Genomic DNA, 23,177 nt, shown 5'->3' on the forward strand with positions numbered 1-23,177 from the left:
AACTTGGAGATATTACACTCAATTCCTACATCCAAATCATGAATATATATTGTAAATAGCTGGGGTCCCAGCACTGAGCCCTGCGGCACCCCACTAGTCACTGCCTGCTACTCTGAAAAAGATCCGTTTATCCCGACTCTCTGCTTCCTGTCTGCCAACCAGTTCTCTATCCACGTTAGCACATTACCCCCAATACCATGTGCCTTAATTTTGCACATCAATCTCTTGTGTGGGACCTTGTCAAAAGCCTTTTGCAAGTCCAAATAAAACACATCCACTGGTTCTCCCTTGTCCACGCTTCCAGTTACATCCTCAAAAAATTCTAGAAGATTTGTCAAGCATGATTTCCCTTTCATAAATCCATGCAGACTTGGACCAATCTGTCACTGCTTTCCAAATGCGCAGCTATTTCATCTTTAATAATTGATTCCAACATTTTCCCCACTACTGCTGTCAGGCTAACCGATCTATAATTCCCTGTTTCCTCTCACTCTTTTCTGAAAAAAGTGGTGTTACATTAGCTACCCTCCAGTCCATAGGAACTGATCCAGAGTCGATAGACTGTTGGAAAATGATCATCAATGCATCCACTATTTCTAGGGCCACTTCCTTAAGTACTCTGGGATGCAGACTATCAGGCCCCAGGGATTTATCGGCCTTCAATACCATCAATTTCCCGAACACAATTTCCCACCTAATAAGTATTTCCTTCAGTTCTTCCTTCTCACTTGACCCTCGGTCCCCTAGTATTGTTGGAAGGTTATTTGTGTCTTTCTTCGTGAAGACAGAACCAAAGTATTTGTTCAACTAGTCCGCCATTTCTTTCTTCCCCATTATAAATTCACCTGAATCTGACTGCAAGGAACCTACTTTTGTCTTCACTCATCTTTTTCTCTTCACATATCTATAGAAGCTTTTGCAGTCAGTTTTTATGTTCCCAGAAAGCTTCCTCTCATACTCTATTTTCCCCCTCCTAATTAAACCCTTTGTCCTCCTCTGCTGAATTATAAAATTTTCCAAGTCCCCAGGTTTGCTGCTTTTTCTGACCAATTTATATGCCTCTTCCTTGGATTTAACACTACCCTTAATTTCCCCTGTTAGCCACGGTTGAGCCACCTTCCCCGTTTTATTTCTACTCTAGACAGGGATGTGCAATTGTTGAAGTTCATCCATGTGATCTTTAAATGTTTTCCATTGTCTATCCATATGCCTCAACCCTTTAAGTATCACTCACCAGTTTATTCTAGCCAATTCACGCCTCATGCCGTCGAAGTTAGCTTTCCTTAAGTTCAGGACCCTAGTTTCTGATTTAACTGCGTCACTCTCCATCTTAATTCTACCATTAGAATTCTACCATATTATGGTCACTCTTCCCCAAGGGGCCTCGCACAACAAGATTGCTAATTAGTCCTTTCTCATTACACATCACCCAGTCTAGGATGGCCAGCTCTCTAGTTGGTTCCTCGACATATTGGTCAAGAAAACCATCGCTAATAAACTCCAGGAAATCCTCCTCCACCTCACTGCTACCAGTTTGGTTAGCCCAATCAATATGTAGATTAAAGTCGCCCATGATAACTGCTGTACCTTTATTGCACGCATCGCTAATTTCTTGTTTGCTGCTGTCCCCAACCTCACTACTACTGTTTGGTGGTCTGCACACAACTCCCGCTAGTGTTTTCTGCTCTTAACTCCACCCATTCCGATTCCACATCATCCAGGCTAATGTCCTTCCTTACAATTGTGTTAATTTCCTCCGTAACCAGCAACGCCACCCCACCTCCTTTTCCTTTCTGTCTATCCTTCCTGAATGTTGAATACCCCTGGATGTTGAGTTCCCAGCCTTGGTCACCCTGGAGCCATGTCTCCGTGATGCCAATTACATCATATCCATTAACAGCTATCTGCGCAGTTAATTCGTCCACCTTATTACGAATACTCCTCGCATTGAGGCACAGAGCCTTCAGGCTTGTCTTTTTAACACACTTTGACACTTTAGAATTCTGCTGTAAAGTGGCCCGTTTTGTTTTTTGCCTTGGGTTTCTCTGCCCTCCACTTTTACTATTCTCCTTTCTATCTTTTGCTTCTGTCTCCATTTTATTCCCCTCTGTCTCCCTGCATAGGTTCCCATCCCCCTGCCATATTAGTTTAACTCCTCCCAAACAGCACTAGCAAACACTCCCCCTAGGACATTGGTTCCGGTCCTGCCCAGGTGCAGACCATCTGGTTTGTACTGGTCCCACCTCCCCCAGAACCGGTTTCAATACCCCAAGAATTTGAATCCCTCCCTTCTGCACAACTGCTCAAGCCACATATTCATCTCAGCTTTCCTGCAATTCCTACTCTGACTAGCACGTGGCACTGGTAGCAATTCTGAGATTACTACTTTTGAGGTCCTACTTTTTAATTTAACTCCGAGCTCGCTAAATTCGACTTGTAGGACCTCATCCCATTTTTTTACCTATATTGTTGGTACCTATATGCACCACGACAACTGGCTGTTCACCCTCCCTCTTCAAAATGTCCTGCAGCCGCTCCGAGGCATCCTTGACCCTTGCACCAGGGAGGCAACATACCATCCTGGAGTCTCGATTGTGGCCCCAGAAATGTCTATCTATTCCCCTTACAATAGAATCCCCTACTACTACAGCTCTCCCACTCTTTTTCTTGCCCTCCTATGCAGCAGAGCCAGCCAGGGTGCCATGAACCTGGCTGCTGCTGCTCTCCCCTGATGAGTCATTCCCCTCAACAGTACCCAAAATGGTGTATCTGTTTTGCAGGGGGTGACCGCAGGGGACCCCTGCACTACCTTCCTTCCACTGCTCCTCCTGTTGGTCACCCATCCCCATCATGGGGAACTTTATGAAGCCATTCCTCCACGCATACAGTGCAGCTGTCACCTGGCGAATGCGGACATCTGTTGCATGTTGATAGTGCACACATCCCCAGTTGTAGCTTGAAACGATCCGGAGGCATAGAATGAAAGTACAGCCGTAACCTTCACTTCAACTGACAAAGCAGTCCTCCTGATGTTTCGAGGTTGCAGGTCTGCTTGGACCAACACACAGATCACAGTTACAACTTCTTTGCGGAAATGCAGCCTTCTGACACAGTCTGCATCACTCAGGTGGAGGTACGATGCCTGTCTTGATATACCCAAGGTGGGTAAGGCCTCCTGCCCAGCACCCTATGGGCTCTGATGTTCCTGATGCGATGACGTCGAATCAATTGTCTCCTACCTAGCACCATGATGCAGAAGGCTCACAGAAGGTATAGCATTGTCAGTATTGGCCCCATACTTAAATTTAACTTTTGAAAGCAGGCAGGCAGGACAAGTTCGCAGTTCTCTCTCTCCCCAAGGTCTATATGGATAGACCATACCCAAGTTCTTGTGACTTCTCCTCTCTCCACCTCCCCCCCACATTCATTGCACATTGCAGTGTTCTTGACTCCCTCCAAAATCTTCGATTTAAAAACAATGGCGTCTTTCAGCGCCAATTTGTCAATGTGCGCTGGTTTGCTTAAGTGCCCAGAAGGTTTTTTGGGAGTAGACAGATACGCCGATCTAGGAGGAAAAAATGTTGGCCAAACTGCGAAAAATTATAAAAACCACTGCAGACATGATGTCAAAAAAAACTGGCCTAGAAAAATCCTAACTAAGTCAGTTATGTCAGCGCAGATCGTAGGGGAAAGTTGGGAAAAAACACACCAAAAAAAAAGGCGGACGCCAAAAAACCGGCGCAAATGGCCGGGGAAAATTGAGCCCAAAGTTTGCAAACTTGTGAGTACAGTGCAGGAGTGGGAGGAAAGGTTGTGAAAGAGTGGTGGTGTGATCAAATGTGCCAATCACCGTGGTGATGTCAAGGAGGGATAATGTGCTGCAATTGCAGTCACAGAAAACATCATTGCTGCCGGTCTTAGTGCTTTGGGCAGGCCAAAATCCAGATTGAAGGGATTCAAACAGTGAGTTGTGGGAGAGGTGAACACAGAGTTGGGGAGTGACATGTTCAAGGACTTAGGAGACGGTGGAGAAAACAATGAAGATCGGAAATGGAAGTGAAAGATTAGTTTATCCATTTCATGGCACCTTTTTTCAAATTCATATCTTGTCCTAACTGAATATAGATGCCCCACATTAGTTTTTTTTAAAGATTTCTTATGGGATTAAAAATGTAAAAGTGAGTTACTGCTCCATCCATTTATATTGTAACATTTGAAATTATGTGGCCTACAGTATGCATAAATTAGTGGATTGATATTTGAGCTACAGTTCATTGTTACATCATCAGGATTTTCGGCTCCCTTGTGCCTCTGGTAGCGCCCTGGAGGGGCGGTAAAGGATGTTTTTAGGTGTATCGGTGGCTGTCTAGCTTTTAATACGGCAAATTCGGCTCAGAATTTACAGCAGTGCAAAAACCTACCACTCTGCCCTCTGGTTTCAATGAGATCATCACATCAATCGTCGTGCAACCTTCCGCTAGTGGCCCGGATGCAAAATTAGGCCCCAACTCCCCATTATACACCCGCCCCAGGAAACGCCTGAAAAGACAGATGTTACCAGGGTGCAGCAGGCTGTATTTGCGGCGTATTTAAAAGAGGGAAGGAGGATCCTAAATCGGAGGTCACATTAACCAATGGTTGGGCACAGCACACTGCGTGAAGCTCCGACTTGAAAGCGGCAGTTTTATCTGCCATTACAGTGTCCTTACAACCTCAGTGAGAGAATTTAATGGGGGCAGTACTAGTTCACCAGCATATCATGCTCCATGCTATTGCTTGGCGGCGTCAAAATAGAAGAACGGCTCTTGGTCATGTTGGCCAATGCATGAGAGGCATATGACGTCTGGGGAGGAGGGCTTACCCCCCACGGGTTTAAAGGCACCATCGCTCATACCTCCAGCTCTCCGAGGAACAGTGTGTGAGAAGGCTGCACATCCGAAAGAAAGTGCTGACACAGATATGCCATCTACAAGCAGAACCACAACCTTCCAGCGCCAACAGGACTGCGCTACCCGTCGCAGTGAAGGTGACTGCGGCGCTGGTCTTCTATGCCTCTGGCTCCTCCCAGGCAGCAGCAGGGGGCATATGCAGCATTTCTCAATACGTTACACATCGCTGCATTTGGCACATCACAAAGACTCTGTACGGCCGCAGAATGTACTTCATAAAGCAGGGACAGACAGAAGGAGCGGGCATTTGGGTTTGGCAGAATTCCGGGCTTCCCGAGGGTTCAAGGAGCCATTGACTGCACATACGTGACCTTGCGAGCACCATTCCACAACGCAGAGATATTCAGAAACTGAAAGGTATATCATTCCCTAAACGTGCAGCTGGTCTGCAACCACAGTCAGCGCATCCTCTGAGTGAATGGCCGCTATCCAGGGAGCGCACATGATGCTTTCATCCTGTGTGAGAGCACTGTGTCACAATTGTTTCAGCCACCATGGGAAGGGCACGGCTGGCTGCTCGGGAACAATGGATACGGCCTAGCCACCTGGCTAATGAGCCCCCTCCGCAACCCCACCAGAAGCCGAGGAGGACTACAATGAGAGCCATGCAGTCACCCACAACATCATCAAACAGACAATTGGGGTGCTAAAGCAGCACTTCCGATGCCTGGACCGCTCTGGAGGCAGCCTTCAACATGTCTCCGAATTCACTGCGGTGTGCTGCATGCTGCACAACTTGGCCATCAAGAGGGGCCAGGCATTGCCAGTGGGAATTGCAGGCCCACCTCAGGAGGAGGAGAATGACCAAGAGGAGCCTGGCGAGGCCACCATTGCACAGCCACCCCATCCACGGGGAGGCCGCGTCGAGATGCTGCTGGACCAAGAGCTGCACGTCGCCAGCTGGAATGGAGGAAGCTGAGAGTTTCAGCTAAAAATGGCAACGTTATGTGCCACCATTAAGGCAAATCTTTGGAATGATACATACGTCACCAATGGCAAATGGTCAGAGTGAAAATTTACTCCGACAAAGTAACAAATAGTTCCCCCGCCCCCCCCCCGCCAACAAAACAAAACAATTCAATAAACAGCGTTCTGCTGCAAGGCACTCAAGAACAATGCATTTGATTACTTCAACTGAACTATTTACAAGCGGCATTACAATACATGAGGGTATTTCCACAAGGTTCTCACATACCTTAAAGAGACTTGCCCTGAGATTTCCCACCCCTTCCCTTCATCCCCCTCCCACATCTGCTGCTCCTCCTCAATGAGACCTCAGTGCCAACAGCAAGGCTGCTTGAGGGCTGCTGTGCTGGCCAGACAGTGCAGACGGCCTAGGAGGACGCCCTGGACCAGGAAGGCCCAGCTGCAGACTGTTGCACCTCAGCATTGCTGGCAGCAGTCTCTGATGGCTCGGGTAAGGTGCATGGTGGGAGTGTCAGTGGTGGGAGTGGGAATGCTGTCATGGTGATGAAGGACAGCACCTACCATTTCCTGGGAACCAATGACACTCACATGGGGCTGGGCCTCAGCTTCCGGAGCACGATGTGTCACATCAACTTGCTGGCCTGCTTCGGCACCGTCACTTCCTCGTTGGACAGTGGGGAAGACAGAGAGGATGGCAGCAGTCAGTGACCGCATGACATCACCAAGCTGGAGTGCAGCTTATGCATGCGATGCAATCGCTGCTGCAACCACGCCCAAGGCACTGCCACACACTGTGGAACCCCACTGTTGCTGCTGGAGCCCATCTGCCTCTGTGAGCATCCAAGAATGGCTGGCTGGAGTCCTCAGATGCACGTGCAATCTCCGCCACATTCACAGCAAGTGTGACTATGCTCTGTTGGACCCTCACCAATGTACCTATAAGTTTGCAGTGCATTTCTGTGTTCTCCCTGGACATTGCCACCAAGTCCAGGTCTCCCTGTTCTTGAGCAGGACCTACTGTGCTGGCTCACCCTCTGGGAAACTATCCTCCGAGCTTCCTCGCCCACTCAGCGTTGCTGTAGGCCACTGGGGCCAGGAGCCTCCGAGTCCACAAACCCCTCTAAATCGCCATCATCCCCTGATGTTGTGTCCCCACATGGTGCAACTGGTGGGCCCCGGCACTCGGGCAGCAGACTATCATCCCCTCCCTCATCATCTGCCCTGTGGTCAGATGTTGATGGCTCACGGGAAGGCTGGGTGTTTGTGGCTGGTCATCTGTAAGCACAAAATAACAGACGTGTGGTTACCAGCAAGGGAGGGGGCAGGGTGATAACAGGAAGATGGCATTGGACATGTATATGCAAAAGGGCTAGGCCATTTGATTTAGGGGTCAAGGAAGTCACACCAGTCGCAAGTGTCATTCACATACCGTTACTACCCGAAGGGGGCTCGACATCGCCCCGGCCACTGTGCTCCACCTCGGTGAGCTCCAGCAGCTCTGGCTGTCCGCTTCCTGTACAACATTGTTCCTCTCCATTATGGGAAAGCTTGGCCTGGCAATAAGAACAACAAGAAGGGTCCATCTCCACTTGTGCCACTGTGCAAACTTGTTCAGTTCAATCTCTGTGGCTGTTGACTGAGGTTTTTCAAAGACTGGAGGGAGGTGAGAGGCAGATAGCAAAGCAGCTCAGGGTGATATTTGGACAATGCATATCAACAGTGGGAGTGGAGTGCTAGGAGGGTTGACAATGATTAGGAGCCAAGAGGGCACGTGTATCCCCTCCCTGCAGAGGAAATTGCTGAAGAAGTGAGCCTCCAGCTTTCGCTGGATTCAACAACCCACGCCATGGCCTGCAACACATTGAGAAGGGGCAGCTCCATCAAAGACTTAACACTGTGTGAGACAGTGATCTTGCAAGCATAGCAGGCCTACATAAATGTGAAGGGTACTCACCCTGATGACCCTCATGACGTCATTGAACTTCTTGCGGCATTGTGTGCCAGTTTGGCCACCGTGTCTGCCGCTGACACCTCCTGGGCAATCTTGCTGCAAATTCTCCGAAAGATGCTGGGCACCGGACTCCTTCTACCTATCAGATGGAGTGCAGACCACCTCCTCTCAATGGCCTGCACCAAGACCTCAGCTGCCTCTGGAGAGAATCGCGGTGCATGCTGCCTGCCCTCTTGCTGCTCCCACTGTGTTGGAAGTGGGCAGGGTTATCTGCGCATGCGATGGAAAATGCCGCACCCTGAAACACTACCTGCATGCACGAATTTTGTAACTTTTTTACCGCCGGATTTTCAGTTGGGGCGCAAAATATTTACTGGTGAAACGCCTGATTTTGCATCCCCGATCATCGAACCTCTTTTTTTTGGTGAATTTTTCAGATGAGGGCGCAAACTTTTCCCAGGTGGTACCAGAACCGCCCCGCTGCCATTAACTCCCCGAAATCACAGAAGCCAAAAATTCAGCCCTGAGAGTTTATCCCATATTTCCATTACAGAGCCTTGAATTTAATTTCACTGTAAGAAACACAAACCTGCAGCTTCCATTTATACAGGTTGAGGATGAAAATGATGGACTAAGCATCTTGGATCTAAAGGTGCATTCAGGTTTAACTTCAACCCAGTATCCAACTGCAATGGTGAAAGTAGATGCCGGCATAAGCATGGTCACATAATAAAACCATTTTGAGAAAGCTGAAATGAAAGAAACATTTTTTAAGACTCAATAATTTCTACAAAACACCCGTTTCCATATTTACCTTCTCAATATAATTTGGGGAAAAATACATTGCATTAGCAAATACCTTTATAAATAAACAGCTTCCTTCAAGTCATAGAATCATAGGGCTAGAGTTTCCTTGTTTTATGCATGCTTAACGCCCACTTAATATCCATTTTACCGCTGAAATGACATAATGCCCGTATATCGCCCATTTAGCCACAAAACGGAAACTGACAGACATTTTTCGGAAACTTATCGCCGAGCATTACTTTCCCCATGTGCGTAACGCCGGAAAAAATACCGCCCAGCCACTTTTTTGGGCGGAATCATCAGAATGGGCGAAATCTACAGTCATAATATTGCCCTGCGTTACTTTCCGCACAGAATTAACACCGAGATTCAATAATATCGCCCGTCCATTTTTTTTTTTGTCATAAAGAGCACATTTGGCGAAACTAACGCCCAGGAGATCACTCACCATCACTTTCACCACCTCACACACATCGCCCACAATATCGCTCGCCCAAAAAACCACCCAGAAAAAGTGGAACTATTCTGAATTAAACCAGTGGTGTGGCTGCCATTTTTAAAATCGCAGTTTGCTTCATTCAAAAGACTGCTTCAACTTTGAGGGAGTTTGCATTGACTCTGGAGTTCTACTTAGGTGAAGTGACCATCTCAACAGACATACTTTTAGACTCTGGACTATTTACTCGCGGAGTATTTTAGTGAGGAAATTATTGCTTCTGATCAATCGCTATTATACTTTCATTGCTATGGGGCCAACCATTTCTCAGCCTGCATCGATTAATACGCTGCAGAGTGCAGATGGCTCAATGTGTAATGCACATCATTATGTCCTCAATTTAAGACATGCAAGAATGAGGAGGAGGGCCAGACCATACACACCCCGCACGTACAGGGAAAAGAGGTCTTACCTCGACTTGGCCGACCACACCTGCCTTCGGAGACTGCACTTCCACAAGGTGGTGATCAATGAAATATGTGAACTCATCAGACCACATCTGCAGCCTGCAATCAGGACATCTGTGACAGTTGAGGTCAAGGTCACCGCGGAACTGTCTTTCTACCCGTCCGGATCCTTTCCGGGCTCCGTGGTCGAGGTTTCCCCTCTGTCTCACCATGCCACCCATCGCTGCATTAGACAGGTCATGGAGGCCCTGTGCACGAGAAGGATGGACTTTATCAGCTTCCCCATGACCACGGAGGCTCAGACTGACAGGGCTGGAGCATTCTACCGCATTGCTAAGTTCCCCAGGGTGCAGGGAGCTATACAGTGCACTCACATCGCCATGCGGCCACCTCCTCAGGACCCAGAACAGAAAAGGATTTCACTCCCTGAAGATCCAACTAGTTGTCGACCACAACCCGATCATAATGGCAGTGAATGCCAAATATCTGGGCACCTTCGATGAGGCTCACATCCTGCGTGAGAGCGCTGTCTCTGACATCTTTAAGAGTCAGCCACAAGGACAATGCTGGATGCTTGGTGATAACAGATATGGCCGAACCACCTGGCTGATGACCCCCCTGCGTGACACCCACACCGATGCCGAGAAGCGATACAATCAGAGCCACAGAGACACATGTAATGTGGTCCAGAAAACAATAACTGTGCTTAAGCAGCGCTTCAGATGTCTGGACCACTCAGGAGGGGAGCTACAATACAATCCTGAGCAAGTAGATAAATTTGTGGTCGTGTGCTCCATGCTGCACAATCTGGCTATCAGGAGGGGTCAAGAATTGCCACAAGAAACAGATGCTCCACTTCAGGAGCAAGAGGAAGAGGACGACGAGGGGCTGGACGCTGACCTCGGGCGAGACAATCAGGTTGGCTATGCAACCATGCCCACGACCCCCTCCACAGACCACAGGAAAGAGCCCGTGGTGGCTACATAGCTGCAAGACTCTTATGTGAGAAGCTGATATCTGAACGATTTGCCTGAAAGAACGTTGCTGTGAGTGACAATGCTGCCACACTACTGTGTGTATGCAGCTCAGACATCAATGGTGCCCATCACCTTGGTGCCAGTTAAAGTTTATGTTGATTGAAGTTAAGTCTTATTTAACCCTTTCATGTTAAGGAATCACTAGTGTGTAAAGGTCCAGCTATCTGAGACAATGCGCAACAAGGTTATGTTCAATAAAAAAAACATTGGTCTGAAATCAAAAGTATCACGGGCAAAAACACCCAACCCCCACCCACACCCTACTTTTTCCACAATTGACATCAATCAAATGTTCAACATGTCCAGCAACACAGAATAAAGATGCAAAGCAGGAGGGTGGCCCCCTTCCCCCATACATTACAACAAATTGCAGACACCCAGATGGAGATATAACACAGCCATCACCTGTGGACATGCACCTCACTTTCCTTCCCCCCTCCCCTTCTTCTCCCCGCCTCTACCCCTTCCCCTCCTTGCTCTACGGCGCCTGGTCGAGGAGTTCCTCAGGCGGTGCCTCATTGTGGGGGATGAAGGTAGATTCGGTCGTTGCACGGGTACAGGAGTGGGGGGTGTCGAGGGGGCAACATTCTCTGATGCAGAAGCAGGATCTTGGTCCTTGCTCTCATCTGTCTTTCGCAGTGCTGGTGCAGAACCTTGGGGTGGAGTGCCGTGCTCTGAGACCATTGGGCGAGCAGCAGGAGACTGGGGACAGTGGAGCAGCCTATCAAGGACCAGCGTCGAGGAGAGGCGGGAGTGCGAGCAGCAGGAGTCCAGGGACACCGGAGCGGCCTATCAAGGCCCAGCGTCGAGGAGAGGCGGGAGTGCGAGCAGCAGGAGTCCGGGGACACCGGAGCGGCGGGAGTGCGAGCAGCAGGAGTCCGGGGACAGCGGAGCAGCCTATCAAGGCCCAGCGTCGAGGAGAGGCGGGAGTGCGAGCAGCAGGAGTCCGGGGACAGCGGAGCGGCCTATCAAGGCCAAGCGTCGAGGAGAGGTGGGAGTGCGAGCAGCAGGAGTCCGGGGACAGCGGAGCGGCCTATCAAGGCCCAGCGTCGAGGAGAGGCGGGAGTGCGAGCAGCAGGAGTCCGGGGACAGCGGAGCGGCCTATCAAGGCCAAGCGTCGAGGAGAGGCGGGAGTGCGAGCAGCAGGAGTCCGGGGACAGCGGAGCGGCCTATCAAGGCCCAGCATCGAGGAGAGGCGGGAGTGCGAGCAGGAGTCCGGGGACAGCGGAGCGGCCTATCAAGGCCAAGCGTCGAGGAGAGGCAGGAGTGCGAGCAGCAGGAGTCCGGGAACAGCGGAGCGGCCTATCAAGGCCCAGCGTCGAGGAGAGGCCAGCCGGTGCAGCGAGGAGAGAAGGCAAAAAAAGAAATAGAAAGAAATCGAAAGGTGACATCACAGCCAAGGGGGTAAGTGATTGGCTGGTGATTGGTGAGTAGCTTTTCTTTTTCTTTACTACATCAGTAAGTAACCCTTAGCATTGCTGTTGCCAAATTAAGTTAATCTAGGGGTTAAGTCATGGCAGGAGAGCTTGGACATGTGTTATGCACCTCCTGTACCATGTGGGAAATCAGGGAACTCTCCGCCTCCAGCTCCTGACGGACAGCGTTGCGGAACTGGAGCTGCGGGTGGATTCACTCTGGAGCATGCACGATGCTGAGAATGATGAGAATAGCACATTTAGTGAGTTGGTCTTACCGCAGGTAAAAGGTTCACAGCCAGTTAGGGAATGGAAGATCAACAGGAAGAGCAGTGCAAGGAAGATAGTGCAGGGATCCCCTGCGGTCATCCCCCTGAAAAACAGATACACCGCTTTGGGTACTGTTGGAGAGATGACTCATCAGGGGAGAGCAGCAGCAGCCAAGTTCATGGCACCGTGGGTGGCTCTGCTGCACAGGAGGGCAGGAAAAAGAGTGGGAGAGCTATAGTGATAGGGGATTCGATTGTAAGGGGAATAGATATGCGTTTCTGCGGCCGCAACTGAGACTCAAGGATGGTATGTTGCCTCCCTGGTGCAAGGGTCAAGGATATCTCGGAGCGGGTGCAGGACATTCTGAAAAGGGAGGGTGAACAGCCAGTTGTCGTGGTGCATATAGGTACCAATGATATAGGTAAAAAACGGGATGAGGTCCTACGAGATGAATTTAGGGAGCTAGGAGTTAAATTAAAAAGTCGGACCTCAAAAGTAGTAATCTCAGGATTGCTACCAGTGCCACGTGCTAGTCAGAGTAGGAATCGCAGGATAGCTCAGATGAATCTGTGGTTTGAGCAGTGGTGCAGAAGGGAGGAATTCAAATTCCTGGGACATTGGAACCGGTTCTGGGGGAGGTGAGGCCAGTATAAACTGGACGGTCTGTACCTGGGCAGGACCGGAACCAATGTCCTAGGGGGAGTGTTTGCTAGTGCTGTTTGGGAGGAGTTAAACTAATATGGCAGGGGGATGGGAACCGATGCAGGGAGACAGAGGGGAATAAAATGGAATCAGAAGCAAAAGATAGAAAGGAGAATAGTAAAAGTGGAGGGCAGAGAAACCCAAGGCAAAAATCAAAAAGGGTCACTTTACAGCAGAATTCTAAAGGGTCAAAGTGTGTTAAAAAGACAAGCCTGAAGGCTCTGTGCCTCAATGCGAGGAGTATTTGGAATAAGGTGGACAAATTAACTGCGCAGATAGCAGTTAACGGATACGATGTGATTGGCATCACCGAGAAATGGCTCCAGGGTGACCAAGGCTGGGAACTCAACATCCAAAGATACTCAGCATTTAGGAAGGATAGACAGAAAGGAAAAGGAGGCGGGGTGGCGATGCTGGTTAAAGAGGAAATTAATGCAATTGTAAGGAAGGACATTAGCTTGGATGATGTGGAATCGGTATAGGTGCAACTACGGAATATCAAAGAGCAGAAAACGCTAGTGGGAGTTGTGTACAGGCCACCAAATAGTAGCAGTGAGGTTGGGAACAGCATCAAACAAGAAATAAGGGATGTGTGCAATAAAGATACAGCAGTAATCATGAGCGACTTTAATCTACATATTGATTGGGCTAACCGAACTGGTAGCAATGCGGTGGAGGAGGATTTCCTGCAGTGTATTAGGGATGGTTTTCAGACCAATATGTCGAGGAATCAACCAGAGAGCTGGCCATCCCAGACTGGATGATGTGTAATGAGAAGGGACTAATTAGCAATCTTGTTGTGCGAGGCCCCTTGGAGAAGAGTGACCACAATATGGCAGAATTCTTTATTAAGATGGAGAGTGACAAAGTTAATTCAGAAACTAGGGTCCTGAACTTAAGGAAAGGTAACTTTGATGGTATGAGGCACGAATTGGCTAGATTAGACTAGCAAACGATACTTAAAGGGTTGACGGTGGATAGGTAATGGCAAACCTTTAAAGATCATATGGACGAACTTCAACAATTGTACATCCCTGTCTGGAGTAAAAATAAAACGGGGAAGATGGCTCAACCGTGGCTATCAAGGGAAATTAAGGATAGTGTTAAATCGAAGGAAGAGGCATACAAATTAGTCAGAAAAAGTAGCAAGCGGGAGGACTGGGAGAAGTTTAGAATACAGCAGAGGAGGACAAAGGGTTTAATTAAGGGGGGGAAAATAGAGTACAAGAGGAAACTTGCTGGAAACATAAAAAATGACTGCAAAAGCTTCTATAGATATGTGAAGAGAAAAAGATTAGTGAAGACAAAGGTAGGTCCCTTGCAGTCGGATTCAGGTGAATTTATAATGGGGAACAAAGAAATGGCAGACCAATTGAACAAGTACTTTGATTCTGTCTTCACAAAGGAAGACACAAATAACCTTCCGGATGTACTAGGGGTCCAAAGGTCTAATGAGAAGGAGGAACTGAAGGATATCCTTATTGGGCGGGAAATTGACGGGATTGAAGGCCGATAAATCCCCAGGACCCGATAGTCTACATCCCAGAGTACTTAAGGAAGTGGCCCTAGAAATAGTGGATGCATTGGTGATAATTTTCTAACAGTCTATTGACTCTGGATCAGTTCCTATGGACTGGAGGGTTGCTAATGTAACACCACTTTTTAAAAAAGGAGGGAGAGAGAAAACGGGTTATTATAGACCAGTTAGCCTGAAATCAGTAGTGGGGAAAATGTTGGAACCAATCACTAAGGATGAAATAGCAGCACATTTGGAAAGCAGTGATAGGATTGGTCCAAGTCAGCATGGATTTATGAAGGGGAAATCATGCTTGACAAATCTTCTGGAATTTTTTGAGGATATAACTCAGAGTGGATGTGGTGTATTTGGACTTTCAAAAAGCTTTTGACAAGGTCCCACACAAGAGATTGGTGTGCAAAATCAAAGCACATGGTATTGGGGGTAATGTACTGACATGGATAGAGAACTGGTTGGCAGACAGGAAGCAGAGAGTCGGGATTAACGGGTCCTTTTCAGAATGGCAGGCAGTGACTAGTGGAGTGCCGCAGGGCTCAGTGCTGGGACCCCAGCTCTTTACAATATATATTAATGATTTAGATGATGGAATTGAGTGTAATATCTCCAAGTTTGCAGATGACACTAAACTGGGTGGCGGTGTGAGCTGTGAAGAGGACGCTAAGAGTCAGCAAATATATGGCAGATGCAGTATAATGTGGATAAATGTGAGGTTATCCACTTTGGGGGCAAAAACACGAAGGTAGAATATTATCTGACTGGCGGCAGATTAGGAAAAGGGGAGGTGCAGCGAGACCTGGATGTCATGGTTCATCAGTCATTGAAGGTTGGCATGCAGGTACAGCAGGCGGTGAAGGCGACAAATGGTATGTTGGCCTTCATAGCAAGATGATTTGAGTATAGGGGCAGGGAAGTCTTACTGCAGTTGTACAGGGCCTTGGTGAGGCCCCATCTGGAATATCGTGTTCAGTTTTGGTCTCCTAATCTGAGGAAGGACGCTCTTGCTATTGAGGGAGTGCAGCGAAGGTTCATAAGACGAATTCCCGGGATGGCAGGACTGACATATGAGGAGAGACTGGATCGATTGGGCCTGTATTCACTGGAGTTTAGAAGGATGAGAGGGGATCTCATAGAAACATAAAATTCTGACGGGACTGGACAGGTTAGATGCAGGAAGAATGTTCCCGATGTTGGGGAAGTCCAGAACCAGGGGACACAGTCTAAGGATAAGGGGTAAGCCATTTAGGACTGAGATGAGGAGGAACTTCTTCACTCAGAGTTGTTAACCTGTGGAATTCCCTACTGCAGAGAGTTGTTGATGCCAGTTCATTGGATATATTCAAGAGTGAGTTAGATATGGCCCTTGCAGCTAAAGGGATCAAGGGGCATGGACAGAAAGCAGGAACGGGGTACTGAAGGAATGATCAGCCATGATCTTATTGAATGGTGGTGCAGGCTCGAAGGGCCGGATGGCCTATTCCTGCACCTATTTTCTATGTTTCTATGAGAGGCCTGTGCCAGCAGTGTTCCTGGCTATCGCATCCAGGGCCTCCACCATCCGCGGAACGTACTCAGTCATAGTGGCCAGCTGTCGGAATATGCCCTCCAATGCTTCGATGAGCTGGTCACCAATGTCTACAGTCCGTCTGGACAACTGTACCATTTCTCCGCTCTCATGTGGCGCTCGTGGAGAAGATCTGCCGTGTCCACGAGGCCTCCTCGGGGTCGGCGCCCTCCTGGGGACAAATGAGGGTCCCTGTGGCGAGGTGCTTGGGGATGGTACCTCCAGAGTGGAGGCGGGAATAATCGGAGGGCCACTAGATGGCCTTGGGGTGGAATGCCTTCTGGAGCGTGGCGATGCAGATTCCTCGAAGTCCACGTTCGCATCCGTAGAGAACAGACCCAGCGGATTGACAGGCGAGAATCGGAGCTCCTCAGCACCAGATGTAGGATCGTCCAGAGCGTTGGGCCCCCGCCCCCACCATCTGGCCTCTGTGGTCTTGCCTGGGGCCGCGATGCTGGCTGAGCTGCAAAACACAAATGAGGTTATTAGAGGAGAAAGGGAGTGCTCGGGTCACAAGGTGAGTCCAGCGCTACACACAGCATATGCACGACAAAAGCACCACTGCTCTCAAAATCATCACAGGCATCACATTTCATGACCATCAACACACTTGCATTGCAATGATGTTTATTAGACCAGCATTATTTCTATGACAATTTTAGAAATCATCTATCATATATGATTGTTCAGATATGAGTGGGTGTGACATCTATTGACCTTACATCATGCAATGGTGTAAGCTTTACTCACGTGGCATCACTTCAGGGTCTGCAGATGCATCCGTGGCTGTCCTGGGATGCTTCCCCACGAGTGCAAGCACCAGCTCCTCCATCTCAGTGATGTTGCTAGGGACCTCTGCACGGACCTCATCATCGATAGCTTCTTCTGTAAAAGGTGACAGGACGACATGGCATGAGATAATTGCGTGATATCATTGCTAGGTACTGTCACAGAGACTGATACAACACATAACAGATAGATGTAATCATGATTATTGTGATAATTATCATTCTTTACCTAAAGGCATGCACCATGACCGCAGGCTTTGAGTAAAACATTCCCCGTAGAAGTGAAAGACCTCACATCTGCTGATAGTCACTTATGACTATTACAAATCAAATTATATAAATACATAAGTACATGTAAATAAATGTAATACTTACTCTTGCGGATCCCACAAGGTCGTTCCATCGTCTGCGGCATTAGTTGCCCTCAGGCATCTCAGTGGTCGCCGACGAGACCATCTCTGTTATCTCAGCCCATATCGTCTGGTAGGCCTTTGGGGTGGGCTTCCCACGTCCTCAGTGTCAAATCACCCCAGTGTAACTCGACCTCCTGCAGGAGGGAGGCATTTGCCTCGACTGAGAACCTCCTCGCTCTTTTGCGCCCTCCAATGTGCTCCCCTCCCACCTCACTGCTCTCTCCAGCGTCAGTCTCCACAGTGTGCTGTGATGCCTCTTCCTCTCCCTCCATTATAGGCCAAATGTGTGGCTGCTAACAGCTAATTTTTGCTTCCCTATTTCCTCTAAAGCTCGAAACTCTCCCTCCTTCCTTCCAAAGCTCACACCCACACATGCCTTCAGTCCCTCTCAGCTCCCTCTGTCTCTTCTTCTGCGCATGTCATGATGACGCTTGACCTCCAGAATCACGGGAATCGAGCATTGCCATGCCGTTGCTAAGGACGGTGAAACTTTCCGGCAGAAGGTCAGCGAGATTTAACGCTACCGCCCATTTCGTATCGCTCGCGGTAATGCCCAATTTCAAAAATGGAGACTAAGTGCTTTGAGAACGGGCAGAAAGCTGGCAATCTGAAAACCCATTTTTACCGCTCACACCTGAAATAATGCCCATTTTTGAGCGATAAGCTCAAAAGTGTAAATCTAGCCCATAGATGGTTACAGCACAGGAGGCCATTTAGCCCATCGAGTCTGTGTCAGCTCTCTGCAACAGCACTACAACTGTTCCCACTCCCGTGCTCTTACCCCACAGCCCTGCATTTTTTTCCCTTTAGGTACTTATCCAATTCCCTTTTGAAAGCCATGATTGAATCTGACTCTAACACTAGTTAACGTAACATCGGTCGTTGGGAAAATGCTGGAGTCCATTATTAAGGAAGCAGTAGCAGGACGCTTGGAAAGGCATAATTCAATCAAGCAGAGTCAGCATGGTTTTATGAAAGGGAAATCATGTTGGACAAATTTGCTGGAGTTCTTTAAGGATGTAACGAGTAGGGTGGATAAGGGGCACCAGTGGATGTGGTGTATTTGGATTTCCAGAAGGCATTCGATAAGGTGCCACATAAAAGTTCATGGAGTTGGGGGTAATATATTAGCATGGATAGAGGATTGGCTAACTAACAGAAAACAGAGAGTCGGGATAAATGGGTCATATTTTCTGATTGGAAAACAGTAACTAGTGAGGTGTCACAGGGATCAGTGCTGGGTCCTCAACTATTTACAATCTATATTAATGACTTAAATAAAGGGGCCAAGTGTAATGTAGCCAAGTTTTCTGATGATACAAAGATGGGTGGGAAAGTAAATTCTGAGGAGGACACAAGTAATCTGCAAAGGGATATCGACAGGCGAAGTAAGTGGGCAAACATTTGGCAGATGTAGTACAGTGTGGGAAAATGTGAGATTATCCACTTGGTAGGAAAAATGGAAAGCAAATTATAACTGAAATGGAGAAAAATTGCAAAGTGCTGCAGTACAGAGGGACCTGGGGGTCCTTGTGCATAAAACACAAAAAGTTAGTATGTAGGTACAGTTAGTAATCAGGAAGGCAAATGGAATGTTGGCCTTTATTGCAAGGGGGATAGAGCATAAAAGCAGAGAAGTCCTACTACAACTGTACAGGAGATTGGTAAGGCTCCATTGGTCTCCGTATTTAAGGAAGAATATACTTGCATTGGAGGCTGTTCAGAGAAGGTTCACTAGGTTGATTCCAGAGATGAGGGGGTTGACTTATGAAGATAGGTTGAGCCTACACACATTGGAGTTCAAAATGAGAGGTGATCTTATCGAAACAGAAGATAATGAGGGGGCACGAAAAGGTGAGGATGCAGTGAGGATATTTCCACTCATAGGGGAAGCTAAAACCAGGGGACAGTCTCAGAATAAGGGGCCGCCAATTTAAAACTGAGATGAGGAGGAATTTCTTCTCTCAGAGGGTTGTAAATCTATGGAATTTTCTGCCCCAGAGAGCTGGGGAGGCTGGGTCATTGAATATTTTTAAGGCGGAGATAGAGAGATTTTTGAGAGATAAGTGAATAAAGGGTTATGGGGAGTGGGCAGGGAAGTGGAGCCGAGTCCATAATCAGATCAGCCATGATCTTATTAAAAGATCATATTTTACCCACAGAATTCGAACCCCCTCCTCCTCCTCCGGCCCCCTATCTTCTTGCTGCTCCCGACCCCCGATCATCTTCTGGCCCACCACCCCAAGATTTTCTCCTGCCCGCGCCCCCCCCCACCCCATACCACTCTTCTTCCGGACCGAATCCCCAGATCTTTTCCAAGCCTGCCCGCCCCCGATCTCCTCCCGGCCACCCCATGCCCCCTCCCCACCCCGCTGTCTCCTGACCACCCCACCCCTCAATCTTCTCCCGGGCTTCCCGGCTGTCTCAGAGCACCCCCACCCCCAAGCCACCTTCCCCATTAAAATTCTGCCCAGATTATGTGTTCATTTATCTCATTGCTGCTTATGGGACCATGCTGTATGCAAATTGGCTACTGTATTTCCCTATAATACAAGTGATTACACGTCAATGGCTGTGAATTGTTTTGGAATTCCCTGAGCACATGAAAAGCACTATATAAATGCACGCTCTTTCTTTCTAGTACTCAACACTTGAAACCTTGTGTTTATTCTTGATAATTCATGATGTTATCCAGGCCAATCAACCTTATCACTGAGCCCTAGTAAAATGAACAACAGTAAGGTTGGTATAAAACAGACATTGAGAAAGAGCTTATCCAAAGCTGTACAGTCATATTTAAAATGGGATAAGTCACGTCAAGAATTAATTCGGACTCTAATTCTAGCCTACATAAAGTTAACAAAGTAGATGGAAAGCAGATGGTCATGAAAACCTCACTCTATTTCCATTGTTTCTCATCTATACATGGACATCAATTAAAGCATCCCCCAACACGATTTCCAAGAGTTTCAAAAAGTATTTGGCTCCCAAGAACAATTAAAAATATACATTATCTATGAGGCAATTTTAAGAAAACTCTGAAGCCAATTAATGTGAAGTCAATGATAAGCAACCTACCAACCTGAAAAAAAAATCTAACTCTCATTGGCAATCAAAAGTAAAGATGTGAGTAGGAGTCAATATTTCAACTGAAAAACACTCTTTTACACATTAGTTGGGAATCCTATTGAAGTGTGCTTTGAATTTGTGCTTCTCCACATCAACTATAATGTACACTGGAACTCATGCATTAAAACATGGGACTAATAAACTTAAAGAAAAACTGCAGCATCTAAATCAGTTTGGTTAAAAGGAAAATGCTAACATACGGCTCTCTAATGGCTATACCCTTGGGAAGGTGTAGGGGAGGACGGGCGGAGGGGGAGGTGTCGTAGGGGGATCGGAGTTCGTCTTGAGAAATTCAAAATCTTCCACAAAAGGTGACATGCCTCCTGTAAAAGACTTATTTATACACGTTTCTGAGCTGACACATAAAAGCATTATCCACAAATGTTTCAGGAGAATTTCTAGCATTAAAAATAATTCAGGCTTCTCCCACAGCGGCCGCTTGTTCTAGAATCCTGTCTTGCAAAGAATTTCTGAGCCGAATAGTAACATAGAACCACATCTGTCCTCCTAGGAAACCAGCAAAAGTTGAACAGCTTAAAAAAAAAACTACCACCTCAACAAAGTTGACATCTCAAAATGGCTTTGAATAAAGAATCATAGAATGATTACAGCACGGAGGAGTCCATTCGGTCCATCGAGCCCGTGCCGGCTCTCTGCAAGAGCACTTCAGCCAGTCCCACTCCTCCGCCCTTTCCCAGTAGCCCTGCAAATTGTTTTCCTTCAGGTACTTATCCAATTCCCTTTTGAAAGCCACGATTGAGTCTGCCTCCACCCCTCTTTCAGGCAGTACATTCCAGATCCTAACCACTCGCTGCGTAAAAAAAGGTTTCCCTCATGTTGCCTTTGGTTCTTTTGCCAATACAAGCCAAGGACATGAGAAAACAAGTAATTAGACATACTGCAGAGAGACAGGGACTTGAAGGTTCGCCCAACATTCCTTCATTTGTAATGGAGAAAATAAACCATCGCTCCACAGAAGCCTGAAGGGGGCTACAGGTATTGAAAGCACGAGAGGATACGGAAGAGATTCACGAGAATGCTTTCAGGGAAACATAGAAACATAGAAAATAGGTGCAGGAGTAGGCCATTAGGCCCTTCGAGCCTGCACCACCATTCAATAAGATCATAGCTGATCATTCCCTCAGTTCCTCTTTCCTGCTTTCTCTCCATACCCCTTGATCCCTTTAGCCATAAGAGCCATATCTAACTCCCTCTTGAATACATCCAATGAACTGGCATCAACATCTCTCTGCGGTAGGGAATTCCACAGGTTAACAACTCTCTGGGTGAAGAAGTTTCTCCTCATCTCAGTCCTAAATGGCTTACCCCATATCCTTCGACTATGTACCCTGGTTCTGGACTTCCTCAACATCGGGAACATTCTTCCTGCATCTAATCTGTCCAGTCCCGTCAGAATCTTATACATTTCTATGCGATCCCTTCTCATCCTTCTAAACTCCAGTGAATACAGGCCCAGTCGATCCAGTCTCTCCTCATATGTCAGTCCTGCCATCTCTGGAATCAGTCTGATGAACCTTCGCTGCACTCCCTCAATAGCAAGAACGTCCTTCCTCAGATTAGGAGACCAGATTAGGGATGAGGGAATACAATTGCGTGGATAGACTAGAGAAGCTGGGGATGTTCGCTTGGATTATAGAAGGCTAACAGGAGATTTGATAGAGGTGTTTATCATGAAGGGCTTAGATAGAATAAATAAAGAGAAACCGTTTTCAATGGCTGAAACGTCGATAACCAGAAGGCACAGATTTAAGGAAATTGGCAAAGGAACCAGATGCGACATGAGAAAAAAAAATTACGCAATGAGTGGTTAGGTATTTGGAATACACTGCCTGAACGGGTGGTGGATACAGATTCAATAGTAGTCTTCAAAATCAAATTGAATAAATACTTGAAGCAGAAAAGAAATTGCAGGGATACTGGGAAAGAGCGGAGGAGTGGGACTAAATGGATTGCTCTTCGAAAGGGCTGAATGGCCTCCTTCAGTGCTGTACTATTCTAAGATTTTATGAGAGGTCTGTGGCATGCTCCATCCAGAAAATTTATGGGCGAAATTGCCCCTTTTTTGCGTCCCGTTAGCGCCTCCGGGGTAGGCAGCTCTCGTCCGGGGTAGTGGGGGGGGTTACCGCCTCCCAGGAAATTGCCCCGGAGGCTTGGGAAGCACGGAAAAGCAGCGCCGCGCCCAAAAATTAGCATTCCAGGCTGCTGCGCAGCCGGTGATGATGTCATCACTGTGTGCGCCGATTTTTCAGCGTCCCACACTGACCCGTTAACGCCCCGCAGGGAAAATTGCCCGCTGGCCGCAAGGCTGGCGCGGGCAGATGTCAACGTCAGCTTCACGGGGCGTTGTTTAAAGATGAAGCCTGCAGTGACCCAGGCCGCTATCTTATTTAGTCATCTGACTCTCTGGTCAGCTCGACGATGGCGACCCTAGCATTGTCCAGGCCGCCATCTTGCAGCCAGGTACTCTGTCTTGGGTGCCGGGCTGCTGGCCCAATCTCATGCGTCCCTGGTGGTCCAGTGGCTGCCACCAAAGGGCCGCGCGGAGTGCTCGTGGCCCTCCCCTTTAATGGAAAGGGCGTTGTAGCGTGTCAGCCCTATGCAAAGCATCCGCGTAGCGTTGGACTCAGCGTTGAGAAGGGGGATGGCGGAGAGATGGGGGGGAGGGGCGGAGAGAAGGGGGTGGGGAAGAGAAGAGAGAAGGGGGTGGGGGAAGAGAAGAGAGAAGGGGGTGGGGGAAGAGAAGAGAGAAGGGGGGGGGGAAGAGAAG

General features: G+C 48.1%; 1 protein-coding gene across 1 annotated transcript in view; it reads right to left on the reverse strand.

Annotated features, from left to right (window-relative positions):
• Positions 1-23,177, reverse strand: part of aopep (aminopeptidase O (putative)) — a 473,316-nt gene that overhangs the window by 412,000 nt on the left and 38,139 nt on the right. Inside the window, exon 4 of the mRNA XM_070882030.1 lies at positions 8,417-8,576. Coding sequence (XP_070738131.1) covers positions 8,417-8,576 — 160 coding nt within the window. The remainder of the gene's footprint in view (positions 1-8,416; positions 8,577-23,177) is intronic.

The sequence above is a fragment of the Pristiophorus japonicus genome, chromosome 1, assembly GCF_044704955.1.
Source record: "Pristiophorus japonicus isolate sPriJap1 chromosome 1, sPriJap1.hap1, whole genome shotgun sequence".
In the NCBI taxonomy this organism is placed as follows: domain Eukaryota; kingdom Metazoa; phylum Chordata; class Chondrichthyes; family Pristiophoridae; genus Pristiophorus; species Pristiophorus japonicus.